The 25,000-nt window shown below is 36.8% G+C and overlaps 1 protein-coding gene across 2 annotated transcripts in view; it reads right to left on the bottom strand.

The window, feature by feature from the left end:
* Vamp7 (vesicle associated membrane protein 7) overlaps positions 1–25,000 on the bottom strand; it is a 38,081-nt gene that overhangs the window by 11,686 nt on the left and 1,395 nt on the right. The window contains exons 2-5 of one of the 2 annotated variants that reach the window (XM_055598273.1): positions 20,484–20,638; positions 16,924–16,981; positions 3,294–3,431; positions 1,204–1,294 (exon numbers count right to left, since the gene is read on the bottom strand). In XM_055598273.1, coding sequence (XP_055454248.1) covers positions 1,204–1,294; positions 3,294–3,431; positions 16,924–16,981; positions 20,484–20,629 — 433 coding nt within the window. In that variant the 5' untranslated portion in view covers positions 20,630–20,638. The remainder of the gene's footprint in view (positions 1–1,203; positions 1,295–3,293; positions 3,432–16,923; positions 16,982–20,483; positions 20,639–25,000) is intronic. The other variant, XM_055598274.1, reaches the window with a different exon arrangement.

Here is a 25,000-nt window from a genome sequence, read left to right as displayed (position 1 = left end):
TGGTCCTGGATCTATAAGAAGGCATGCTGAGGAAGCCATAGAGAGCAAGCCAGTAAACAACACCATTCCACAGCTTTTACATCGGCTCCTGCCTCCAGCAGCCCTGTCACGTACTAACTTCCTTTGATGATAGACTATGATGGAGAAGTGTAAACCAAAACCCTTTTTCTACTCAAATTCCTTTTGTTCATGGTGTTTCATCACAGCAATACTAGCCATAATGAAGACACTGCCTGATACACAGATCAAGGAAGCAAGAAGGCTAGCTGCAGATCTTCAGTGTTCCCTCCTTTCTTCCAAATCCAAAACCCTAGTCTCATACTAGACCACCTGCTGCAGGCTCTCCTCACTTTTTGCCATCATTTCCAAAGGATCACACAGATCTCTTCCAAACTTCCCCAACAATCATACCTTTGTCTCAGCCCTCTACTTCCAGCAGGCATTCCCTGGGAACCCACCAGCCAAACTTTCCATAGAAGCAAAAAGACCAATGAAGAACAAAGCTGAGCTTCAGCATTAAACTCTCTTTTACTCCAAATTCAATACACATGTCTCATCTGCAGCTCTGCAGCAGACTACCTGTTGTGGCCTCTTTCCCATCATTCTCAGGGGACTAAGCAGATCACAGTGAAACACCTTACTTTCCTCCCCCACTGTGGAATTCCTCTCTTATAGCTCATTCTTATTCCTAAGTATCATCTCCCAACAACTAGAAAAACACTGAACCAGGAATCCCCAGTGAGATACTTAGAAACATTCCCTATCAGGCAACACACAGTCACCATATCCTTCTAAGAACAAGAGAGGGCAACAGAAATCAAGGAACAAAACATCCACCCAACAAAGGCAAGACCAGGTATTAGCACCTATATCAGCAGTTCTTAAACCATGTGTCACAATCCCGGAGAGAAGTCTTGTATCAGATATCCTGCATATCAGACATTTACATTCTGATCCATAACAGTAGCAAAATTACAGTTATAAAGTAGCAACAAAAATAATTTTGTGATTGGGGGTCACCACAACATGAGAAACTATATTAAAGGGTCATAGAATTAGGAAAGTTGAGAACCACAGACCTAGATGGTGAGAACAAGGAAGTGCTGTTTCATCCTCCCTACAGCAATCTGACTCAAATCTAGTAATCCATTGTTATTTTGTGTTCATATGAATTATGAAATTAATTATGCTATTAAAACATACCGATGTTTCTGACCATTATTCCTTTCAGTTCATCCACTTGTGCTTGAGTCTCCACCACTCTGTCAAGGCCCTTATTCTCGGAATGGTGCTTCTACAAGATATTAAGTTTTAACTTAAAACATTAAGATATGATTTGCAATAAAAAATAAAGAATAACAACTTATAATAAAAATGCTATACAATTAAGGTTCTATTATATAAAAACACATATAAAATAGTATTAGATTTAGGAAAAATATTGGCAATATAAAAATTGCTATCATATGAAATGCATTTTAGTATAAATATATTATTTTAAATCAAATTCAGTGAATGTATTACAATATATGAAATATTTGAGAATCTTAGGACAGAAGTGAGGGGATATGTAATCTGTTGTTTATATAGGAAAGAAGGAGAAATTAAAAAAATGACTATAGTTGGGATGGGAAGAAGCAGGATAGAATAAAGGTACCCTTAATTTTTCCTCACTTCTTGAATATGATTAAACAGGGGCATGTTCATTTCCTTGAAATTTTGTTCTATTTGTTGGGATAAAAACATTGGCTTCTCACAAGAGCTAGAATCTAAAACACTGATGATAATATATATTTTGAAATTATTCAAGGCTGACAACTATAAAGTACTTAATACATAATATTACACATATTTCACTAAGGGAGGTGATTTAGAAAAGATATTATTAGGTCCACTTTAAACTCTTTGATGTAGATATTTTCATTACCTCTGTTATAGGGAAGATATTAGTAATTCAAAGGATCACACACAGATTTGTAGCTAATAACAAACAAGTTTTTACTTTTGCTGCTACTTAGAATATTTTTAAAAACAAGTGAAGCTGATTAAAAATGTATAGTTTTCAATATTCACAATCAAAAGATAGTTAGAAGTTATGCATTTGCACTTAAATACTCTTACAGATAAACGTAAAGTATTTTGAAAGATGCTGACCATCATTCCAATCATAAAAATGCAGATTAAAAACACAATGAGATACCAGGGCATACCCACCAAAATGAATGACAGACACAGTAAATGTTGACAAGGATGAAAAATACTAGAACTGCCAATGATAATTTAAATGGTATAATAACTTTGGAAAAATAGTGTGATAAAATTTTAAATTACATATCATTTACCATCTGGCCCGGCAATTCCATTCCTAGGTATTTACCAGAGAAATAAAAACATATGTCCACACAAAGATTTGAAATTCACAGCAGCTTTACTCATGACAGTTGAAAACTAATGGCAACACAATGTCAAGCAACAAGTAAATAGGTAAAACAGTATGCATATAGTATCGTTTAGCAGAAAAACAAAATATGCTGCTGACGGATAGATAGTAGAAGCATAAAAATGAGGAAAAAATTAGACATAACTGAGTACTTACTTTATGATTGTGTTTATAGAAAAATCTAAAAATGACAAAACTAATCTATAGAGAGTAAATATTGATCAATAATTTACTGGGATAGAATATTTGGGTAGGTGACTTACTAAAGAAGGAAGATAGGGGAAAGTTCATGGTAATGGTACGGTTTTTATTTATTTATTTTTTATCAATTACAGTGTATTCACTTTGTATCCCAGCTGTAGCCCCCTCCCTTGCCCTCTCCCAATCCTGTGCTCCCTCCCTCTTCTCCTCCCATAATGGAAAGGTTTTTAATCTTGACTATGGTGGCATTTCAGAGTTACACACACACACTTCATCAATTCAGCTGACAACAAGGTAGTTATGAAGATGAACAGATTTTTACATGACTAATTTGAGGTATTCAAAAATCAAACTTACCTCAAGGATGAGGAAAAGGTTTATACACAGGTTAAAAGGCCAGTTGACATGGTTTTAAGCATTAGATAAGTAGTCAAATTTGCCTGTATTTAACATTCTTTCAAATCCTGAGATATGCTACTAGTAATAGAGAATATCACCAATTAGCTTTTTGCATTTAAATGAACCCTTTACATCTTTTCAAAGGGAAGTTTTATTACGTTGCCTTATAGTGAAACAATCAGAAAAGTGTTCTACAGGTGAAAGTAATGAAGAAAATATAAAACAAAAGGATATGTCCTGAGAAAAACCTTACCAGTTGTGCAGCCAAAACACTCGAAAACTCGCTATTCATGGCATATGGAAGTGCGGTCTGTGCTCTTGAACCATAAGTAGTCTGGAACCTCTTCTTTACTTCATTCAGAAAACTGAAGGCTCGAGAACGCTCAAAATCCTTTAAAATTATCGATACAGTATTCACATTTACAAAGTAAACAACTATATGTGGCAGATTGATAAGAACAATATAACAGGTAATGTTTACAAACTAATTACACCATGAAGAAAAACCAGAACTGATCTCGTTTCATAGATCAGGAACCAAAGACTCCATAAAACAACTAACTTGTATCAAACAGCTAGTAAATTTAAAAGCTAATACCCAAATCCAAACTAAAGACAATGGTATGTAATTATTAACTCAGGGGTTAGAAGTTGATTTGTTATTTCACATGATCTATTGCAAGGTCTAACATAAGGAAATGCTCAATGAATCCATAAAAATAGTATAGTTTGGGGGCTGGAGAGATGGCTCAGTGGTTTAAGAGTGCTTGCTACTCTTTGAGAGGACCCAAAGTTTGGTTCACAGCATCCAGGTTGGGTAGCTCACAACTGCCAATAACTCCAGCTCCAAGGGATCTGACTTGTTCTTCGGACCTCTGTGGACATTGCCACATATAGATATACACATACGCAAAAACAAAATAAAAAGTCTGTTTTTTAATATATAAAGATATATTAAAGTTTTTTAATATATAAAGATAACGCAATTGATACGAATTTTAAACTGATATATCTCAGTATTAGTGATTTATCTTAAAAAAGTCAAGTGATGTAACCTGTCTACTCTTAGTCAGTAAGAAAGTTGTGTAGATGTGTGTGTGTGTACACACTTGCAGCAAATCACAGCTTAAGAATTTTGCTGCTCAACTTGGACCATTTGAGATTCTATGACAGGTCTCATCAGATCACACCAGTCCTTTCAGATGCAGCTAGACTTTATTGTGAAACCTACTGTGAAAGCTAAAGGCCACTGTGATGATCACTATAATTGAATATCATTTTTGCTTAGCTTAAACCAAAGATTCTTTATCATTTTGTACATATGGGTGTTTTGCCTGCATGTATGCCTATGCACTATGTGTGTGCAGTGACTAAGAGAACACAAGAATGTACCACATCTCCAGAGATGGGAGATATATATATTTGCCATGTGGGTGCTAGGGATGATATCTGATTCCTCTGGATGAGAAGTCAGTGTTTTTAACCACTGCCATCACTACAGCATGGATTCTTGAACTAGGATCAATGGCCAGAATTCTAGGGGTACTTGTATTAGGATACAAAGAAATATTATACTGTTAGTTTCAACATTCATTGGGTTAAATTTCAATTCTGAGTAGAAGTAACGAAACAAAGGATTATTAAACCATACCTATAGCTTAATCATCACAGAAATATTTGTTATTATACTATCATGATTATGGGAATTTTGAAATAGTCTATATGCATTACCATTTCAAAATTATTAGGCTGACAGCTAGATATTGTCAATGAAGACATAAAAAGTATATTCATTACTGTATCATTAAACATATACTGAGTATTATATGTAGGTAAAGTTGATTTTGTTTAGAATCCTGTGTTCTGGTTCATACATTTAACAACATTTGCAGTGAAGCCACAGTGACTGAGGAGTCTGAGACAATAAAGATATTTTAATTTTATATATTTATTTTTAATTTATTATAATTTATTCACTTTGTATCCAAGCTGTAGCCCCATCCCTCAACTTCTCCTAATTCCACTCTCCTTCCCTGTACTCCTAACATGGCACTCCCTCAGTCCAATGATAGTGGACGTCCCCCTCCCTGTCCATCTGACCCTAGCTTATCAGGTCTCATAAGGACTGCTGCAATGTCTTCTTCTGTGATCTGCTAAGGCCACTCCCACCCCACAGCTGGGTGAGGTGACCGAACAGACAGCCACTGAGTTCATGTCAGAGACAGTCCCTGTTTCCCTCACTAGTGAACCCGCTTGGAGACTGAGCTGCCTTGGGTTATATCTGAGTAGGTGTTCTAGGTCATCTCCATGCAAGGTCCTTGGTTCAAGTACTGGTCATTCTGTTGGTCTCCTTGTGGAGCTCCTGTCCCCTCCTGGTCTTTCTCTCTCTCCCTTCTTTCATAAAATTCCCTACACTCTGCCCAAAGTTTGGCTAAGAGTCTCAGCATCTGCTTTGATACCCTGCTGGGTAGAGCCTTTCAGAAGCCTCTGTGGTAGACTCCTGTCCTGTTTCCTGTTTTCTCCCACTTCCGATGTTTATTCTAACAAGAAAGTTTAAGAAAATTGATTTTAAGCAGTCATCAACAGTCTCCCTTCCAAAACAAACAAACAAACAAAAAAGCCCTGGACCAGATGGATTCAGTGCAGAATTCTACCAGACCTTCAAAAAAGTGCTAACTCCAATTCTCTCCAAACTATTCCACAACATAGAAACAGAAGGAAAATTACCAAACTCATTCTATGAAGCCACAGTCACCTTCATACCTAAACCACACAAAGACCCAACCAAAAAAAAAAAAAAAAATAGAATTTCAGACCTATCTCTCTTATGAACATTGACGCAAAAATACTCAATAAAATATTTGCAAACCGAATCCAAGAACACATAAAAGATGCTGGAGAGGTTGTGAAGAAAGGCGAACCCTCCTCCACTCCTGGTGGGAATGTAAACTGGTACAACTACTTTGGAAATCAATCTGGCGCTTTCTCAGACAATTAGGAATAGTGCTTCCTCAAGACCCAGCTATATCACTCCTAGGCATATACCCAAATTTTGTTCAAGTACACAACAAGGACATTTGCTCAACCATGTTTGCAGCAGCTTTATTTATAATAGCAAAAACCTGGAAACAACCCAGATGTCCATCAACGGAGGAATGGATACAGAAAGTGGTATTTTTACACAATGGAATACTACTCAGCAATCAAAAACAAGAAAATCATGAAATTTGCAGGCAAATGGTGGGACCTAGAAATGATCATCCTGAGTAAGGTATCCCAAAAGCAGAAAGACACACATGGTATATACTCACTTATCCTATGAGATAGGATAAACATACCAAAATATGTACACCTAAAGAAGATAAACAAGAAAGAAGACCCAGGGTAAGATGATCAATCCTCACTTAGAAAAACAAATGGGATGGGCATTGGACATAGGAGAAAACAAGTAAGAGGACAGGAGCCTAATGCAGAAGGCCTCTGAAAGACTCTACCTAGCAGTGTATCAAAGCAGATACTAAGACTCATAACCAAACCTTCTGCAGAGTGCAGAGAATCATATGAAAGAAGGGGGAGTTAGTATGATGTAGAGAGGATAGGAGCTCCACAAGGACCAAATATATCTAGGCACAGGGGTCTTTTCTAAGACTGATACTCCACCAAGGACCATATATGGATATAACTTACAACCTCTGCTCAGATGTAGCCCGTGTTAGCTCAGTAACCAATTGGTTTTCCCTAGTAATGGAAACAGGGACTATTTCTGACAGGAACTCAATGGCAGGCTCTTTGACCTCCCCACCCCCCAAGGGAGGAGCAGTCAGTCCTACTAGGCCACAGAGGAGGACTTTCCAGCCCTGAAAATGCCTGATAAACCAGGGTCAGATGAAAGGGGAGGAGGTCCTCCCCAATCAGTGGACTTGGAAAGGGGCAGGGAGATGAGGGAGGGAGGATGGGACTGGGAGGGAATGAGGGAGTGGGATACAGCTGGGATACAGAGTTAATAAAGTGTAACTAATAATAAAAATTAAAAGAACATTTATTTATGGAAAACATGACTATTCCATGATTCTGTCAGAGAACAGCTTAGAAATAAGCACATGACCAGTATGAGATGAAACGAATTTAACTTTCAAAGAAGATAATGGGGTATGTTATCCTCATTCCTACAATAACAGTTCAAAGAACACAGTCCCTCTTCTTTGTATACAAATAAGCAGCCATGTAGCTACTTGCAACCATAAGGTGAAATTGTAAGAAACTGAAAACGAGTAAAAGACAAAACATTCCATGATGACATTATTAAGTTACTGATCATTCTGTGCTTATAGCCAAAATACTCAGAAAACAATCCAACCAATGTAAACTATACATTTATGTAGTTGATAATAATGTCCTATGATATTGCTTTTCCAAAGTACAAGTATATAAAAATATTAACTAGGGGGATCCAATATGGGGGCAATCAGCGCACACCATAGCTGAAGAGCAGAGGATCCAAAACTAAAAAACTGGTAAGTGGAAGGGCAGCTGAAGCCAGAACATCGACATTGACACTTCCTGTGCAAGAGGGGACAACCTGTGAGATGAGACCATTTGAATCCAGGTCACCCGTGGACATCTCCAGTGACTTAGAGTAGCGAATATTCAAATCCCCTGTACTTCCCCTTAATGGGCCTCTCTCCTCAGTAGAAGCGGCCCACAGTGCCCTCTGTTCCTAGCATAGAACTCCCTGATCAGTAACTGAAACAGCTGAAACAGGCCTCCCAGTTCCTCAACTGGCTGTACGGGCATCCCAGTTTCACAGGCAGATGTACAGGCAACACAGGGCCTCTCAGCCTGCAACTATACAGGCCTCCCAGTTCAGCAGATGCAGAACCACTGAGCTGAAAAATCTCCTACAATTGCAGGCCCAAATCTGAGGGTAGAGAGCAGGGGGAACCCCAGTGCTTTCCAATTAGGGCTGCTAGAGAGTGAGTGTGCCTTCAAGTGAGTGCATCCAGAGCCCAAAATCCAGGGTCCCTCAACACTAGCAGCCAGACATCAGATCCCTCCCACCCACAGCCCCACTGTGGGCAACATAGGGATTCATGGGACAGCGTTCTCAACATTGAAAACCCTGTTCTGTGTGTCTATGACTGCAGTCCAGAGAAACAAATCCTGTAGCCAAGACAGATCTGAATACCAGGAGGACGGAATGACAGGCCTGTAGGCCACTACTTTATTTAGGGAACATGTAAATCTGCATTGCACCTGCAAACAGCACCCGTACCCACATCCCCTCCTGTGCTTAAGTCCCATGTTCCAGGCATCTATACTCTCTAGCACCCTGTCCTTCAAGGCATACTTCCACACACAGGACTACACTTGCTAGCTGGCACTTGTGCACTTGCACTACGACCTTCCTCCCTTAGCTACATCTGAAATACCAACACATACTCTAAAACAGGTGAACCTTCCTCATCTTCCCTGAATACCACAGACACCAGAGAAAGAGCCAGCCTGAAGTACAGACTCCAGGAATAAACAGCGAAGGTTACAAATAAGCATATGGCTAGAAGTTGGTGAGAGAGTACATACAACAAAAATCAGGATTTCATATCTTCACCAGCAACCCCAAAATCAATGGATACTTTAATTCATTGGAAACGCAAGAAAATGATTTTAAAGCTATGGTTATTCAGAGATTACAGGCACATAAAGAAGAAATGAACAACTCTCTCAAAGAAATAGCCAGAAAATGGAGACAAATAAAGAGGAAACAAACAAAGCTCTCAAAGAAATATAGGCAATTACAGCCAAACAAATATAAACTCAGGTAGAGGCACAATTAGTGGCACAGAAAGAGAGGAAATGAACAAAAAATTAGAGGCCATCAAGGAAAGACAGGAATCCACATTCAAATAGAAGATGGAAATGGTGCAATATGTAAAAACAGAATATGAATCAATAAGGAAAACATAAACAGAGAAAAGCCTGGGGCTGGGGAACCTAGAAAAAAGATCAGGAACCACAAAAGTAAACAGCACCAATAGAATACAAGAGAAGGAAGAGAGACTTTCAGGTGCTGAAGATACACTTGCAAAAAATTGATATATCTTTCAAAGAAAAAGTAAAATTGGAAAAGATCCAAACACAAAACATCGAAGAAATCAAGGATGCTATGTAAAGACAAAATAAAAGAATAACAAGAATAGACAAAAAAGAAGACTCCAGGCTCCAAGTTCCAGAAAATATTTTCAAGAAAATCAGAGAAGAAAAATTTCCCAACTTAAAGAAAGAGATATCCATAAACATACAAGAGGCCTACAAAACACCGAATAGTCTAGAACAGAAAAGAAACTCCTCATGATACATAATAATAAAAACATTAAATCTACAGAACAACAACAAAAAATATTCAAAGCAGCAAGGGAAAAAGGCCAAGTAACATACAAAGTTAGACCTATCAGAATCACACAAGACTTCTCAACAAAAATTATGAAGGCAGAAGGGTCTGGGCTGATATGTAGACTCCAAGGGACCACAGATGCCAACAGAAACTACTATACCCAGCAAAGTTTTCAATCAATGTATATGGAGAAAACACAATATTCCATGAAAAAACTAAACTTAAACAATATCTACACAACAATCCAGCCCTACAGAAGATACTAGTAGCAAAACTCCAATCCAAAGAAATAAACTATTCCAAGAAAACACAGGATATAGATAACTTCACAATAAAAAATTAAAAGAAAACAAGCATCCATTCTTCAGTTGAGGGGCATCTGGGCTATTTCCAGCTTCTGGCTATTACAAATAAAGCTGCTACAAACATGGTTGAGCAAATGTCCTTTTTGTGTACTTGAGCCTCTTTTGGATATATGCCTAGGAGTGGTACGGCTGGATCTTGAGGAAGCTCTATTCCTAGCTGTCTGAGAAAGCGCCAGATTGATTTCCAGAGTGGTTGTACAAGTTTACATTCTCATCAGCATTGGAGGAGGGTTCCCCTTTATCCACAACCTCTCCAGCATGTGTTGTCACTTGAGTTTTTCATCTTGGCCATTCTGAAGGGTGTAAGGTGAAATCTCTAGATGCAGAAATTGTGGCACATCTACACAATGGAGTATTACTCAGCAATGAAAAATAAGGAAATCATGAAATTTGAAGATAAAATGGTGGGACCTAGAAAGGATCATCCTGAGTGAGCTGTCGCAGAAGCAGAAAGACACACACGGTATATACTCACTCATATAGACATATAACATAGGATAAACCTACTAAAAACTGTACATCTAAAGAAACTAAGCAAGAGAGAGGACCCTGACTAAAACGCTCAATCTCCGTCCTGAAAGGCAAAGAGGATGGACATCAGAAGAGAAAGAAAACAGGAAACAACCTAGGAACCTGCCACAGAGGGCCTCTGAAAGCCTCTGTCCTGCAGACTATCAAAGCAGACGCTGAGACTTATGGCCACCTGTTGGGCAGAGTGCATGGAATCTTATGTAAGAAGTGGGAAACAGTAAGAGCTGGAGAGGACGGAACCACACAAGGAGAGCAACAGAACCAGAATATTTGAACACAGGGAACTTCCCAGAGACTCATACTCCAACCAAGAACTATTCATGGAGATAACCTAGAACCCCTGCACAGATGTAGCACATGAAAGTTCAGTGTCCAAGTGGGTTACATAGTAATGGGAAGTGGGACTGCCTCTGACATAATCTCATTGGCCTGTTCTTTGATCACCTCTCCCTGGGGGGGGGGGGGGCGCAGCCTTGCCAGGCCACAGTAGATGACAATGCAGCCACTCCTGATGTGATCTGATAGACTAAGATCAGAAGGAAGGAGAAGAGGACCTCCCCTATCAGTGGACTTGGGGAGGGGCATTCGTGAAGAAGTGGGAGAGAGAGTGGGATCGGGAGGGGAGGAGGGTGGGGCTTATGGGGAGATACAAAGTGAATAAAGTTTAATTAATAACAATAAAAAAAGAAAACAAGCATAGAAACACATTAACACCAAAACCTCCAAAATAAAATGAACTAAGATTCATTGTTCACTATTATCTATCAACATAAACAGACTCAACTCTCCAATAAAATGACATAAAATAACGGTGGTTGAGGAAACCGGATCCAACATTCTGCTGCATCCAAGAAACGCACCTCTGCAACAAAGATAAACACTACCTTAGAGTAAAGGGCTGGAAAAATGTTTTTCAAGAAAATGGACTCAGAAAAGAAGCTGGAGTAGCTATCCTGATATCAAATCAATTAGATTTTCAACCAAAATTAATGAAAAAATATGAAGAGGGAAACTTCTTTCTCATCAAAGGAAAAATCTACCAGGAGGACATCACAATCCTGAACATCTATGCTGCAAATACAAGGGTACCTGCATATGTAAATGAGACATTATTAAAGCTTAAATCACATATCGATCCCAACACCTTAACAGTGGGAAACTTCAACAGTCCACTTTCACTAAGGGACAGATAATTTATACAGAAGCTAAAGATGGAAACAATGATACTTACAGAGGTCCTAAATCAAATGGACCTAATATATGTCTATAAAACTTTTCACCCAAAATCAAAAGAGTATACCATCTTTTCAGCACCTCATAGAACCGTATCAAAAACTGATCATATAGTTGGGCACAAAGAAAACCACAACAGATACAAGATCTCAATAATCCCTTCTATTATATCAGACCACCATGGCCTAAAACTAGACCTCAACAACAACAGAATTAACAAAAGCCTACATATACATGGAAACTGAACAATTCACTACTCAATAACAGCTTGGTCAGGGAAGAAATGAAAAAAGAAATTAGAGACTTCCTCAAATTCAATGAAAATGAAGGCATAACTTACCCAAACTTATAGGACACAATGAAAGCATTGCTAAGAGGAAAGTTCATAGCAATAAGTGCCGTTAGAAAGAAGTTGGAAACATCTCATACAAATAACTAAACAGCACACCTAAAAGCCCTAGGAAAAAAAGAGATACACACAAGAGGAGTAGACAATTGGAAATAATCAAACTCAGAGCTAACATGAATTAGAAACAAAGAATCAATGAAACCAAGAGCTGGTTCTTTGAAAAAAATCAACAAGATAGACAAACCCTCAGCCAAACTAACTAAAAGGCAGAGAGAAACTGTCCAAATCAGCAAAATCAGAAATCAAAAGGGGGCATAAATACAGACACTAAGGAAATCCAATCATTAGGACGTACTACAAAATCCTATTTGCCACAAAATTTGGAAATCTAAATGAAATGGACAATTTTTTTTGATAGATTCCATTTACCAAAATTAAATTAAGATCAGGTAAAAAGATTGAATAATCCTATATTGCCCCCAGGAAATACAAGCAGTCATCAAAAGTCTCCCTTCCAAAAAAAGCCCTGGGCCAGATGGTTTCAGCACATAATTCTACCAGACCTTCAAAGAAGAGCTAACTCCAATTCTCTTCAAACTATTCCACAAAATAGAAACAGAAGGAACATTGCCAAATTCATTGTATGAAGCCACAGTCACCTTCATACCTAAACCACACAAAGACCCAACAAAAAAAGGGAACTTCAGACCTATCTCTTATGAACATTAATGTAAAAAATACTCAATAAAATACTTGCAAACTGAATCCAAGAACACATCAAAGATATCATCTAGCATTACAAAGTAGGCTTCATCCCAGGCATGCAGGGGTGGTTCAATATACAGAAATCCATCAATGTAATCTACCATATAAACAAACTGAAGAAGAAAAATCACATGATCATCTCCTTAGATATTGAAAAAGGATTTGACAAAATCCAACACCCATTCATGTTTAAAGTCTTGGAGAGATCAGTGATACAAGGCACATACCTAAATGTAGTAAAGACAATATACAGCAAGCCTATAGCCAACATCAAACTCAATGGAAAGAAACTTAAATCAATCCCACTGAAATCAGGGACAAGGCAAGGCTGCCCACTCTCTGCATATCTCTTCAACATAGTACTTAAAGTCCTAGCTAGAGCAATAAGACAACTAAAGGAGGTCAAGGGGATACAAATCAGAAATGAAGAAGTCAGAGTATCACTATTTGCAGATGATATGATAGTATACATGAGCGACCCCAAAAATTCAACCAGAGAACTCCTTCAAGCTGATAAATACCTTCAGCAAATTGGATGGATAGAAAATTAACTCAAAAAAATCAGTAGCCCTCTTGTATATGAAAGACAAAAGGGTTGAGAAAGAAATTAGGGAAACTACACCCTTCATAATAGCTACTAATAACATCAAATACCCTGGTGTGACTCTACCCAAGCAAGTGAAGGACCTGTTTAAAAAAAACTTCAAATCTCTGAAGAAAAAAAAATCAAAGAAGATATCAAAAGATGTTAAGATCTCCCATGCCCATGGATCTGTAAGATTAACATATGAAAATGGCCATCCTGCCAAACACAATCTACAGATTCAATGCAGTTCCCATCAAAATACCAAAACAATTCTTTACAGACCTTGAAAGAACAATTTCAACTTCAAATGGAAAAACTAAAAACCCAGAATTGCCAAAACTATCCTGTACAACAGATTATCTGTAGGTATCTCCATCCCTGATCTCAAGCTGTACTACAGAGAAATAGTAACAAAAACTATGTATTACTAGCATAGAAACAGAATGGTGCATCAATATCATTGAAGGCACAGATATAAACCTGCACACCTACAGACACTCAATTTGTGACAAAGAAGCCAAATCATAAAATGGAAAAAAGACCCAGAAATAAACCCACACACCTATGAATCCTTGATTTTTGACAAAGAAGCCAAAACCATTCAATGGAAAAAGGACAGCATCGTCAACAAATGGTGCTGTTCTAACTGGATGTCTACATGTAGAATAATTGCATATAGATTCACATTTATTACCTTGCACAAAATTAAAGTCCAAGTGGATCAAAGACCTCAACATAAAACCAGAAACACTAAATCAGTTAGAACAAAAAGTGGGGAAGAGCCTAGAACTCATTGGCACAGGAGACAACTTCTTGAACAGAACACCAAGAGCACAGGCTCTAAGAGCAACAATCAATAAATGGGATCTCATGAAACTGAAAAGCTTCTGTAAAGCAAAGGACACTATCATCAGAAAAAAATGACAGCCTACAGACCAGGAAAGGATCTTCACCAATCCTATATCTGACAGAGGGCTGATATCCAGAATTTATAAAGAACTCAAGAAGTTAAAAAGCAACAAAACAAGTAATCCAACTAAAAACTGGGTACAGAGCTAAAGAGAATTCTCTGTAGAAGAATATTGAATGGCAGAAAAACACTTAAAGAAATGTTCAACATCCTTAGTCATTAGGTAAATACAAATCAAAATGACCCTGAGATTTCACCTTACACCCATCAGAATGGCTAAGATCAAAAACTCAAGTGACAATACATGCTGCAGAGGATGTTAAGAAAGGGGAACCCTCATCCATTGCTGGTAGGAATGTAAACTAGTACAATCACTTTGGAAATCAATCTGGCACATTCTCAGACAGTTAGGAATAGTGCTTCCTCAAGATCCAGCCTACCACTCCTAGGCATATGTCCAAAAGATGCTCAAGTACACAAAAAGGACATTTGCTCAACCATGTTTGTAGTAGCTTTATTCATAATAGCCAGAAACTGGAAACAATCCAGATGCCCCTCAACTGCGGAATGGATACAGAAATTGTGGTACATTTACACAATGGAATACTCATCAGCAATTAAAAACAAGGAAATTATGAAATTTGCTGGTAAATGGTGAGATCTAAAAAAGATCATCCTGAGTGAGGTATCCCAGAAGACACATATGGTATATATTCACTCTTAAGTGGATATTAGACATATAATACAGGATAAATATGCAAAATCTGTATACCTAAAGAAGCTAACCAAGAAGGAGAAGCCTGGATAAGATGATCAATCCTCACTCATATAGGTAAACTGAATGGACATCGGAAGAGAGAGAAAACAGGAAACAGGACAGGGGGACTACCACAGAGGGCCTCTGAAAGACTCTACCTGGCAGAGTATAAAATTAGATGCTGAGACCCATAGCCAATCTTTGGGCAGAATGCAGGGAATCTCATGAAAGAAGGGAGAGGTACAAAGCCCTGGAGAAGACAGGAGCTCGACAAGGAGAACAACAGAACCAAAAAATCTGAACCCAGGGGTCTTGGTTGGAGACTAATACTCCAACCAAGGACCATGCATGGAGATAACCTAGAACCCCTGAACAGATGTAGTCCATGGCAGCTCAGTGTCCAAGTGGGTACCCTAGTAAGGGGAACAGGGACTGTCTCTGACATGAACTCAGTGGCTGGCTCTTTGATTACCTCCCCCTAATGGGGGAGCAGCATTACCAGTCCACAGAGGAAGAAAATGCAGCCAGTCCTGATGAGACATGATAGGCTAGGGTCAGATGGAAGGGGAAGAGGACCTCCCTTATTAGTGGACTTGTAGAAGGTCATGGAAGGAGATGAGGGAGGGAGGGTGGGATTGGGCGGGAATGAGAGATGGGGCTTCAGCTCGGATACAGAGTGAATAAACTGTAATTAATATAAAAAATAAAAGTAAAATTAAAAAAGAAAAAATTTTGAACTATTGCCTGAATGAAGTAATTAATTTAATATTCAATTTCAACATTTTAAATTATTATTTTTTATTCCAATTTATTTACTTTACATCCCTCCCACCTCTCTTCCCAGTCCTCCCCTTGCCCTTACTTCCTCCTTCTCCTCTCCCTTTCCTCCCCGAAAGGGAAGCCCATCTCCCCCCATATCAACTCTCCCTAGCACATTAAATCACATCAGGACTGAACATATTCTCATACACTGATGCCAGGCAAGGCAGCCTTGCAAGGGGGAAGTGAACCAAAAGCAGGCAATAGTCCATTTTAGAAACATTCCCCACCTCCACTAGCCAGGGGACCCACATAAAGACCAAGCCACCCATTGGCCCCATATGTCTAGGGTCCTAGGTCCAGACTATGTATGCTCCTTAGCAATTTCAACATTTTGAAAAACTTTAATAACAATCATATTCATTAGGTGGAGAAAGAGCCCAAATTGGAGCTCTTTACTGGGTCCCTCCTTTGGAGCTTGGAGAACTCCACAGAAGAGGGAAAGAAAGAATTGTAAGAGCCAAAGGGGTTGAGGACACCAGAACACGGCCCATGGGGGTTCACAGACACGGAAGCAGCAATCCAGTAGTCTGTATGGGTCTACACTATGTCCTCTGCATATATGTTCTGGTTGTTAACCAGTTGGTTCTGTGGGACTCCTAACAGTGGGAGTAGGGTGTTTCTGACTCTTTCATCTGCTCTAGGGAGCCTTTTCTTCCTATTGGCTTTCCTTGCCCAGCTTTGATATGAGGGTTTGTACCTAACCTTAGTGTATCTTGTTATGCTGTGTTCAGCTGACATCCCTGAGAGGCTTGCTCTTTTCTGGGGGGAAATGAAGGAGAAGTGAATATGGGGATCAGGGAGGTGGGGAGGGGACCCTGGGAAGAGTTAGTGGGAAGACTGAGAAGAGTGGAGGAAGGGGAAACTGCAGTCAGGATGGATTGAAAAATAACTTAAAAAAAAACAGATTTAAAAACAAAACAAAAATCTTAAATGCCAATTTCAACATACTTTAAGTTGATAAAGGTTCAGAGATTAACCAAAAACTATCAAAACTGATAATTATACATATTAAATTATCAAACTTTGTCATAATGTGCTCTTTATAACAAATGCAAAGTGAAGAAAAAATTTCCAGCTACAAATTTTGTATCACCATTACCCACCGTAGGTATAGATAAGAATTGACTGTATTAGTATACATAGTGAAATAGCAATATATCTTCAAGTTACTTACATCATCAGTGATACAAAGATACACAATCCTGTCTTGGCAGATGTAATGAAATAAATAACTGTAGAATAAAAGACATAAAACTTATTGTGGTGTTAAGCATCATTTATTTCACTTCTAAGATCTAGCTATATATAAGCCATTTCAGTATGTCAAATTTCTCTATATTAATTACAAATACAATCCATTTTCATCTTTCCCTCCCCAATAAATTTCTATCTCTGGTTAAACTGACATGAATGAATAAAACATGAAAAGAAGCTCTCTTTCCTAAATATAATAACATGCATCAACCATTAAAATGTTAGCTACAAAAGCATAACTGGATTCTTAAGGACTAAAGGAGAGATTAATCCCCAGTGGGCCAGATATTTTGGTTTTTGTTTATTTTTTACTTGGCAAATAGAAACACCTTTGCTACCAAATTCTCAACAATAACATTTGAGTATGTGCTTTGATCAAGTCAGTGCAAGACAATATGGACACAGAATGTAAAGCCATCATTTTTGAGATCATAGTACAAGGAATTCCAATGCAAGAAGGCAAAAAAGTTGATAAGGAAATTGAGGGTAGTATATGGTACTCTGGGGACACATAGGAAGCAGGTAATAGACATTTACCAAAGGGTAAGAGTGATATATGATCTGAATTCTAAAGAATAAATAAGAGCAATTCAAAGAATCAGCAAAGGGTATACAAAAGAGCAAAATTAGTCAGTGTAAGCATGTGGAGATAAAAGAGCACATAATAGATATAGAAGAGTAAAATCTGTTTATATGACAAAAGTACAGAACATAGATGAAAAGAGTAATTCCCTAAACAGATGACAGTGGAAAAGTAAATACTGGATTATACAAAATTTTTTAAACTGCATTGTACACTGCCTTGAGGACAAAATTTGAAAACTTTTTTTTTTTGCCTGGGGCAGGTAATTTATTACATTTTATAATGTCCAAATTCAATATGGAATACACTACATGAACTCTAGTCCTATACATGCTAGTGTCTATCACATTTAAAATTTTAAAAACCTGCTTTTGTCTTTCAGAACAGATTTTTAAAAACAAGTATTGTAACTATACTCCAGTAAATGGTGAGAACTATTACAAATTTTATAAAGAAACAAAGAAATTAGCACTGAATAGTAAATTAAGTGTGGGTGGAAAGCAAAATCGGGGACTGAAGTAGTAGGGGACAAGGTCACTGAAGATAAAATGGAGATAGAGAAGGAATGGGCTGAGAAACTTGTTAAAGAAAAGTAAATCTTTGGTGAAGAAATGAAGTATAACTCTGAAGTTTTAGGTTTAGCTAGCGGAATATCCAGTGAAAATATTCCACATATATAAAGTTGATGTTCTTATTTTGGTATACAGAAGTATAAGTTATCTTACTGAGATGACAAACATGATTACATGACTAAAATTAGGGTAGAAGGTTAAAAAGAAAAAAAATCAGTAATTAAATCTCACCTAACAAACACAGGAGTATCAGATGAAGATTTGGGTAGAGATCACAGTATGTATAAAATATTTTCTTCTACTAAAACTTACATTGTAATAATAATTCCTAGCTTCCCTTGAAGCTAGATATATGTATGTTACTAATTTCTGGCTCTAACAATATTAATAGAAGATATATTTCCTTCCTCTCCTTAAAAGAATTCCTTTTTTTCATAGGCACTGATTAGAAACACATACATTGTAAACATAAAGTGTTTTGAAGAAAATATAAAGCCATACTCACAAGACACTGAAATTATTTAATTCCTATTATAATATCTGGGCCCCCAAACCAAAACTGTAAGATGTAGACTATAAAACCTGTAAGTTCCCAAAGATGACACACTCTCTGACATTAATTTTGTGTATGGCCAAAACAATAACATATAGGAATAACTTACTGGAGAATAAAAATAGAAGACTGGTTGAGAAGATGAGAAGTTTCTCCAAGAAAAATGAATCACTACCCCATTCCAAATTATTTTGAAGTAGTTATTTGATCACTGTTAGTAAGCAATGATATTTGGATGGTTAGAGAAGTAAATGGAAGACGGAAAATCATCCTCTGCTGAATTATAATAAATTCTTCTGGAGTAAGGGCTTTATTTAACCCAATGGCCACAGAGACAATGTGGAAGTTCCTAGCTTCCCTTCTACCTAGTTAAGCTACATGACTATACACTGAGGAGGAAAAAAATACAATTACAAACTTGAAGCCACAAAATGCAAGGACACTTCTGACCCCTGCCTTTAAAAACACCAGAAAAATCACTGGGACATAATAATAACAATAAAAGAAGCTGTCTTGGCCAAAGTTGGAAGGTATTGATAGCAGAGTCAACCCACTAGCTCTGAACCACTCATTTCTTTGGACTGTTTTCATATACATCAATTTTGTATCTCAGTGTCTTTCTCACAGTAGCTTTAACTAACTTGTAAAAGTGCTTAACCCTATAAAGGCAGTTGAGCATGGTGGAACACACCTTTAATCCCAGCACACAGGAGGCAGAGGCAGGAGGATCTCTGTGAATTCAAGGTCATCCTGGTCTACAAAGCAATTCCAGGATAGTCAAGGCTACTTAGAGAAACTGTCTTGAAAAACCAAACCAAACCAAAACAACAACAAAAAACAAAACAAAAACCCTCAAACCCCCAAAACCAAAGAAACAAAAAAGAAGTGAAACAATAAGGATCAAATAATAAAATATTGTAAGAATCAATGAGGAAAGTTAAGGTACTTTTTCACAAGATTACTAGGATTTTCCATCTATAGCCTAATATGCCACCATAGTATCTTTCTAGAGCAAAAGCCATCATGCCGTAAAAATCTTCAGTACCTTTTCACTGCCTACAGTTAAGTCTAAACTCTTAATATGTCCTATGAAGCCACACATGACTTTCTGCTACCCATATCTTGAGTTTTATCACCATCATGCTGAGTACTAGTCACAGAGAATGACTTTTAATTCCATAAATATGATTGCATCACTACTTAACAGCCTGCTTGATGTTTCTTCTAACTAGAATGCCAATATTTCAGTTTCTATTATACTTTTCTACAGATTGCCTCATTAAACTATAATCTTTATGAAGGCAAATACATTTCTTGTTATATCACTTTCACCAGGAAAAGTACATATCAATAGCTAAGTACTGTGTTAATATTTACTAAAAGAATAAAAAAGGAAATACTGTTTATTATCTTTTTCATTTCACATATCTTAGAACTCTACAGTAAAGCCATTTATATACATAACATTCCCATATTTTTATTTAATATATCATTTCTTATGATAAAATGAAATAATCACAGGTTAAGTTAATAAGTAACAAAGCCAGACCTTATATTGTTTTGAGATAGGGTTTCACTCTGGTTTAGGCTGGCCTTCAACTCACAGTGGGATCTAGTAGCAGGATTAGAGGCATGAGCTACCACCATGCCTAGCTTAGCACCAGATTCCAAACTAGTCAAGTTTTGTCAAATTAGTCTATCTAAAAGCTTGTTTTCCAGTGTTTGATTACACTAAAATTCCTTCCCTCTACCACATGCAGACCAGAACTCACTTGCCATGTGAGTAAGTTAGTTTATTATTTTCAGAAGGTATCTTAGCCAGAATCTGCTCTGTCACCTCCAGGAAGTTTCCTCCACACCAAGCATGTTTGGCAAGGATAGTGGTTCCCCTGGCAACAACAGCAAAAAGAATGGCCATGACTTCAATCTATTAAAAGTAAAAAAAAAAAAAAGACAGATTTAGAATATTACTTAGGCATGAAATTTCAAAAGCAAACCTATCATTTATCTACATCCATCTAGAGATAGTATTGTACAAGTCATTATAGTATAAAAATTAATGAAGACAATAGGAAGTGGGGGCATAGCTCAGTGGTATAAAGTATGCTTAATATGCTTGTAGACCTGGGCTTCATCCTCATCAATAAGGAAAATAAAGGGAACAACCTTAAGGTCTTCTACAATCTTATGACTAAACTGCTTATAGTTACAAAACAGTGTACACACAGGCTATATTTATAAATTATATAGCAGAAACTGATACTCTTTTGAAAGCATTGGTCACAGATAGCAAAGTGACATAAAGATGCCACCGCAGTTTAATAAAATAATCTCATCTTGAAAGTTTATCCTAGGGAAACAGTTTAGCAGAAACTAGACTCTGGATTCACAAAGATCACTGTTAACAAGAACAACAACCCATATTTATTAAATACTCACCTTGTAACAGGTGATACTAGTTTAAGTACTTTATAATTAACTCATTTAATCTCCAAAACTCAATAACTCAATAGGATTATACCAGTTATGATGCTATTAATTTATGTGTGTGTGTGTGTGTGTGTGTGTCACTGACTCCTTAACACTTTTCCCCAAATTTGCAGAGCTAAAGTAATTTGATGATTTAAACCCAGACAGTGTGATTCTTGAACCCACATAGCTGCATAGAACCAATAATGTATATATCATACGATTTATGCCTATATGATAATTACCTCTAAAGTAAAGGCATTATCCACAAAAGCAATTAAATGAAATTAACCTAAACCTTCCACAGGAGAAGAGTTGTTTTATGATTTATGGTAGGACTTTCATAAACAAACTGTTATCAAAACAATAGAGCATGAGTTCAAAATTACTTTCCTGATATTTGGATATGAATATGCTTATTTTTCCTCATACAACAAGCCAGGTTCCCCTGTTTTAAGTTTTAAGCTATAGAAATCAACAAATTAACTCTTTAATGCAATATAATTTAACCAAGTAAATCAATGGTTCTCATACTATAGTGAGACTATGAATCATGATAGGTGACAGAATGAGTCACTTGACATAATATCTTAAAATCTGACTTTTAAGCCAGAGGTCAGGTTCTGAAAATTGTAGTTAAATAATTTAGCCTGGATAAGCTTAGAAGAAAATAATTCACATAACCATACTCCAATATACAAAGTAGAAAACTATGAAGTACTTGGGGTCAGAGAACCCGCTGAATCATGATTGGAATTTCAGCACTGAATGATAGTACAGAGTAAAAAGCATTCATCTGTCTTTTCAACTGATCTTCTAGTAGGATCTTTTTCATTCCTATTGCCTAAATAAATTTGTTCCCTGGGGTTATGTCATCAGCAGTATTCTTTCCAGACTCCTCTGTACAAACATGTAGGAAGTTACAGTTTCCAAACCAATGTTTTATACTTTTTATCTCCCTTGCTCTCAAAGCCTCCCTTGACCAAATATTATCACTTTACCATTATTATTCTATTTCTTAGACTTTTGTTTATATATTATCTTTGCTTCTCTGCCTTCTTTTAACCCCTCAACTTACTATACTCTGGCTTTTGACAATCAAAAATACAGTGCCTCCTAAAATCACCAACAGCCTCCCTCTATGCTATAAAATAGTGATTACTTTTTATTATTTTTTATTATTATTACCTTACTTTCACTCTCAAGAGCCATCAACATGCTAATTCTCATTCTTATGTAGTTGGCTTCTTTGGCATTTTTTCTTAATGACTTTTTCTCCCATAACTCACTAAATATTAAATTCTCTCAGCGACTGATTCTATACCCCTTTATCACAGATGAATTCATGTCGACTTAACATAGAAAAGATAATTCATAGAAGACACATTGCATATAAAAGAATAGGGTCAATGATAAAAGCAAAGATACAACCAACAACTGAGAGAAAGATAAATGAGTAGAGACTCATGAAAACTTAAGAGGATCAACTGGGAAAATGTAGTTCAGAGGCCAAAGGGAAAGAAAACTTGAGGTCTAGAAAATAGGGACTTTAATTTTATAAGGAAGGAAGCTATTGCATAGGGTCAAAGAGACATATAGTCAAGCAAACAAAAGCACAAAAAGATACAAAGAATTCAAATGGTAGCCAGTCAGAAAGATAAAGTAGTAACCTTGGTTACTCTACAACTTTAAGAAGAAAACTAAGTTTTGCAACAATACAAAAAAAGATTGTTTTCATCAACTGTAAATTCATTATGAACCAAGGGCATGAGGTAACTTTAAAATACCTAAATAATCCTAAATTGTGTTTAAAAATAGAATAATTTGCTCCCCTTAAGTCCTATTACTATTTCATGCTGTACTGTCTAAACTGTACAGAGAACACTGTATTCAATTCTGTGTATCTCAAGACTGGAGAGAAGGGAGAGTCTACATGTGAGAAATCTGGAGATTATGTCATATTAAGGATGAATTGAGGAAAGATAGTTAAGAAAAAGAGAAGGGGAATGTGAAACATTTTTTTAATTAATGGAAAGTGTATATGTATTGAAATAGAGAGCACATTATTCAGAGTAAAATTGGCAATAGTGGATATAAGTTATAGAGAAGTAGTGTAGGTTTTTTTTTCCTCTCAATGAAAATAGTTCCTAAATAAAATGTATACTGCTACACATTGTATATATAGTAAAAGAAACCTGATTTTCTTTTGATATGTCACCGATAGGAATCTTTTCACTCTGTCCTGTATTACTGAAAAAAAAAATCTACATATAGTCAAATCTTGATTGACCACACTGTAACTCTTTCCCAGCTAAATGTGTAACATACTGATGAGTTGATGAGTGTTGAGGTAACAGAAACAACTGTAGCATAAAAAACTCTTACTCTATTTGAAATAAGGAAACCTAGCTCTGCTATAATCAGCACTATATGATTGTCTAATAAACCACGAAATGCTGTATAAAATAACATTCAGAAAGAAAAAGCATAGAAACAAAATGCAGAGAAGCAACAAACAACAAAAACCGTAATGGAAGTATCAAATTTTCATCAACACTATTTCTCCCAATTATCTTAAACATTTCTCATTTAGGCTAATAGCCATTATCTAAATTCTACTTAGATCTTGCTGAGAATTCTAAATTAGTTTTCTGTGGCAGCCATAAAAATTACAAGAAAAGATGGGTAACCACTGACAGAAATTTATTTCCTCAAAGCTTAAAAGGACAGAGGGCAAAAATCAAGATGTTGGTGGATCTATGTTCCCTACGAAATCTGTAGGGAAGAATCTTTAGTCCCTTCTAGCTTCTGGTAGTTTGCTAGCAATTTTTTGGCTTGCAGCAGTAGCACTTTAAATTTGCCTCTCTAGTCACATGGTGCTCTCTTTTCTTCACATAACATTGTTTCTGTGTCTCTTCTATCCTCATGACACCAGTCATATTAGTCATGTCCCCTCTACTCCAATATGACCACATCTTAACTATATTTATAAAGCCCTATATGCTTTAAGGTACTACACACAGGTATGAGAAGCCAGGACTTCAACATAACTTTATGGAAAACACAATTAACACAATTAAAAATACTCAGTTTTCTCAAGTCAATCCTATTTTCTGCTTTCCACATAATTTACATCCCTCCAATTTGCCTCTCCTATTTCTATAAACCAGCTACTTCATCTTTTTCCTCAGTGGTATTAGAGACCTATCCTTATAGCTATGAGGCAATCTTGTATGGTTTGAACTTAGAAAAGCTTGTTGTAGTTGGATGTGGTTGTGCACACCTGTGATATGAGCACTTAGAAATAGAACCAGACTATGAAGAGTTCAGGGTAAGTCTTAGCAATATAGTGAGTTCAAGTCTAGCCTGGATGTGACAGCCAAAGCAGTAGACAATGGAGATATGAAACTCAGGAAGAGAGGACTCCTATACTAAAGGGAATTATAATACAAAGGGAGAAATAAATAAACACAATACGGTGTAAATAATGAATACTTTAAGAATAACCACAGTTATTCAAATTTGATAAGATTATGTGATTCTAATCTTGAACGAAGACAAGGAATTACTATGTACCAATCTATCATCATTTTCCTCTGCATACTGTTAACATTTCTTCTTAAAAGAGAGGTCAAAGTGTTTGCTTTACTTTATCTTCCCAATTCTCAGCACAATATCTGATGAAGAATATTAATTGAACAGTTAAGTGAACACTGGGTACACTTAAAATTCTAGCAGATAACTTTATGTTCTATAGAACCTGGCAAGAAGAGTCTTTCTTTCTTTCTTTCTTTCTTTCTTTCTTTCTTTCTTTCTTTCT

This window comes from Psammomys obesus, unplaced genomic scaffold (genome assembly GCF_907164565.1).
Source record: "Psammomys obesus unplaced genomic scaffold, mPsaObe1.curated_primary_1811, whole genome shotgun sequence".
Lineage (NCBI taxonomy): Eukaryota > Metazoa > Chordata > Mammalia > Rodentia > Muridae > Psammomys > Psammomys obesus.
The sequence above is the reverse complement of the archived record's forward strand: the minus strand, read 5'-3'. Positions and strand labels throughout refer to the sequence as shown.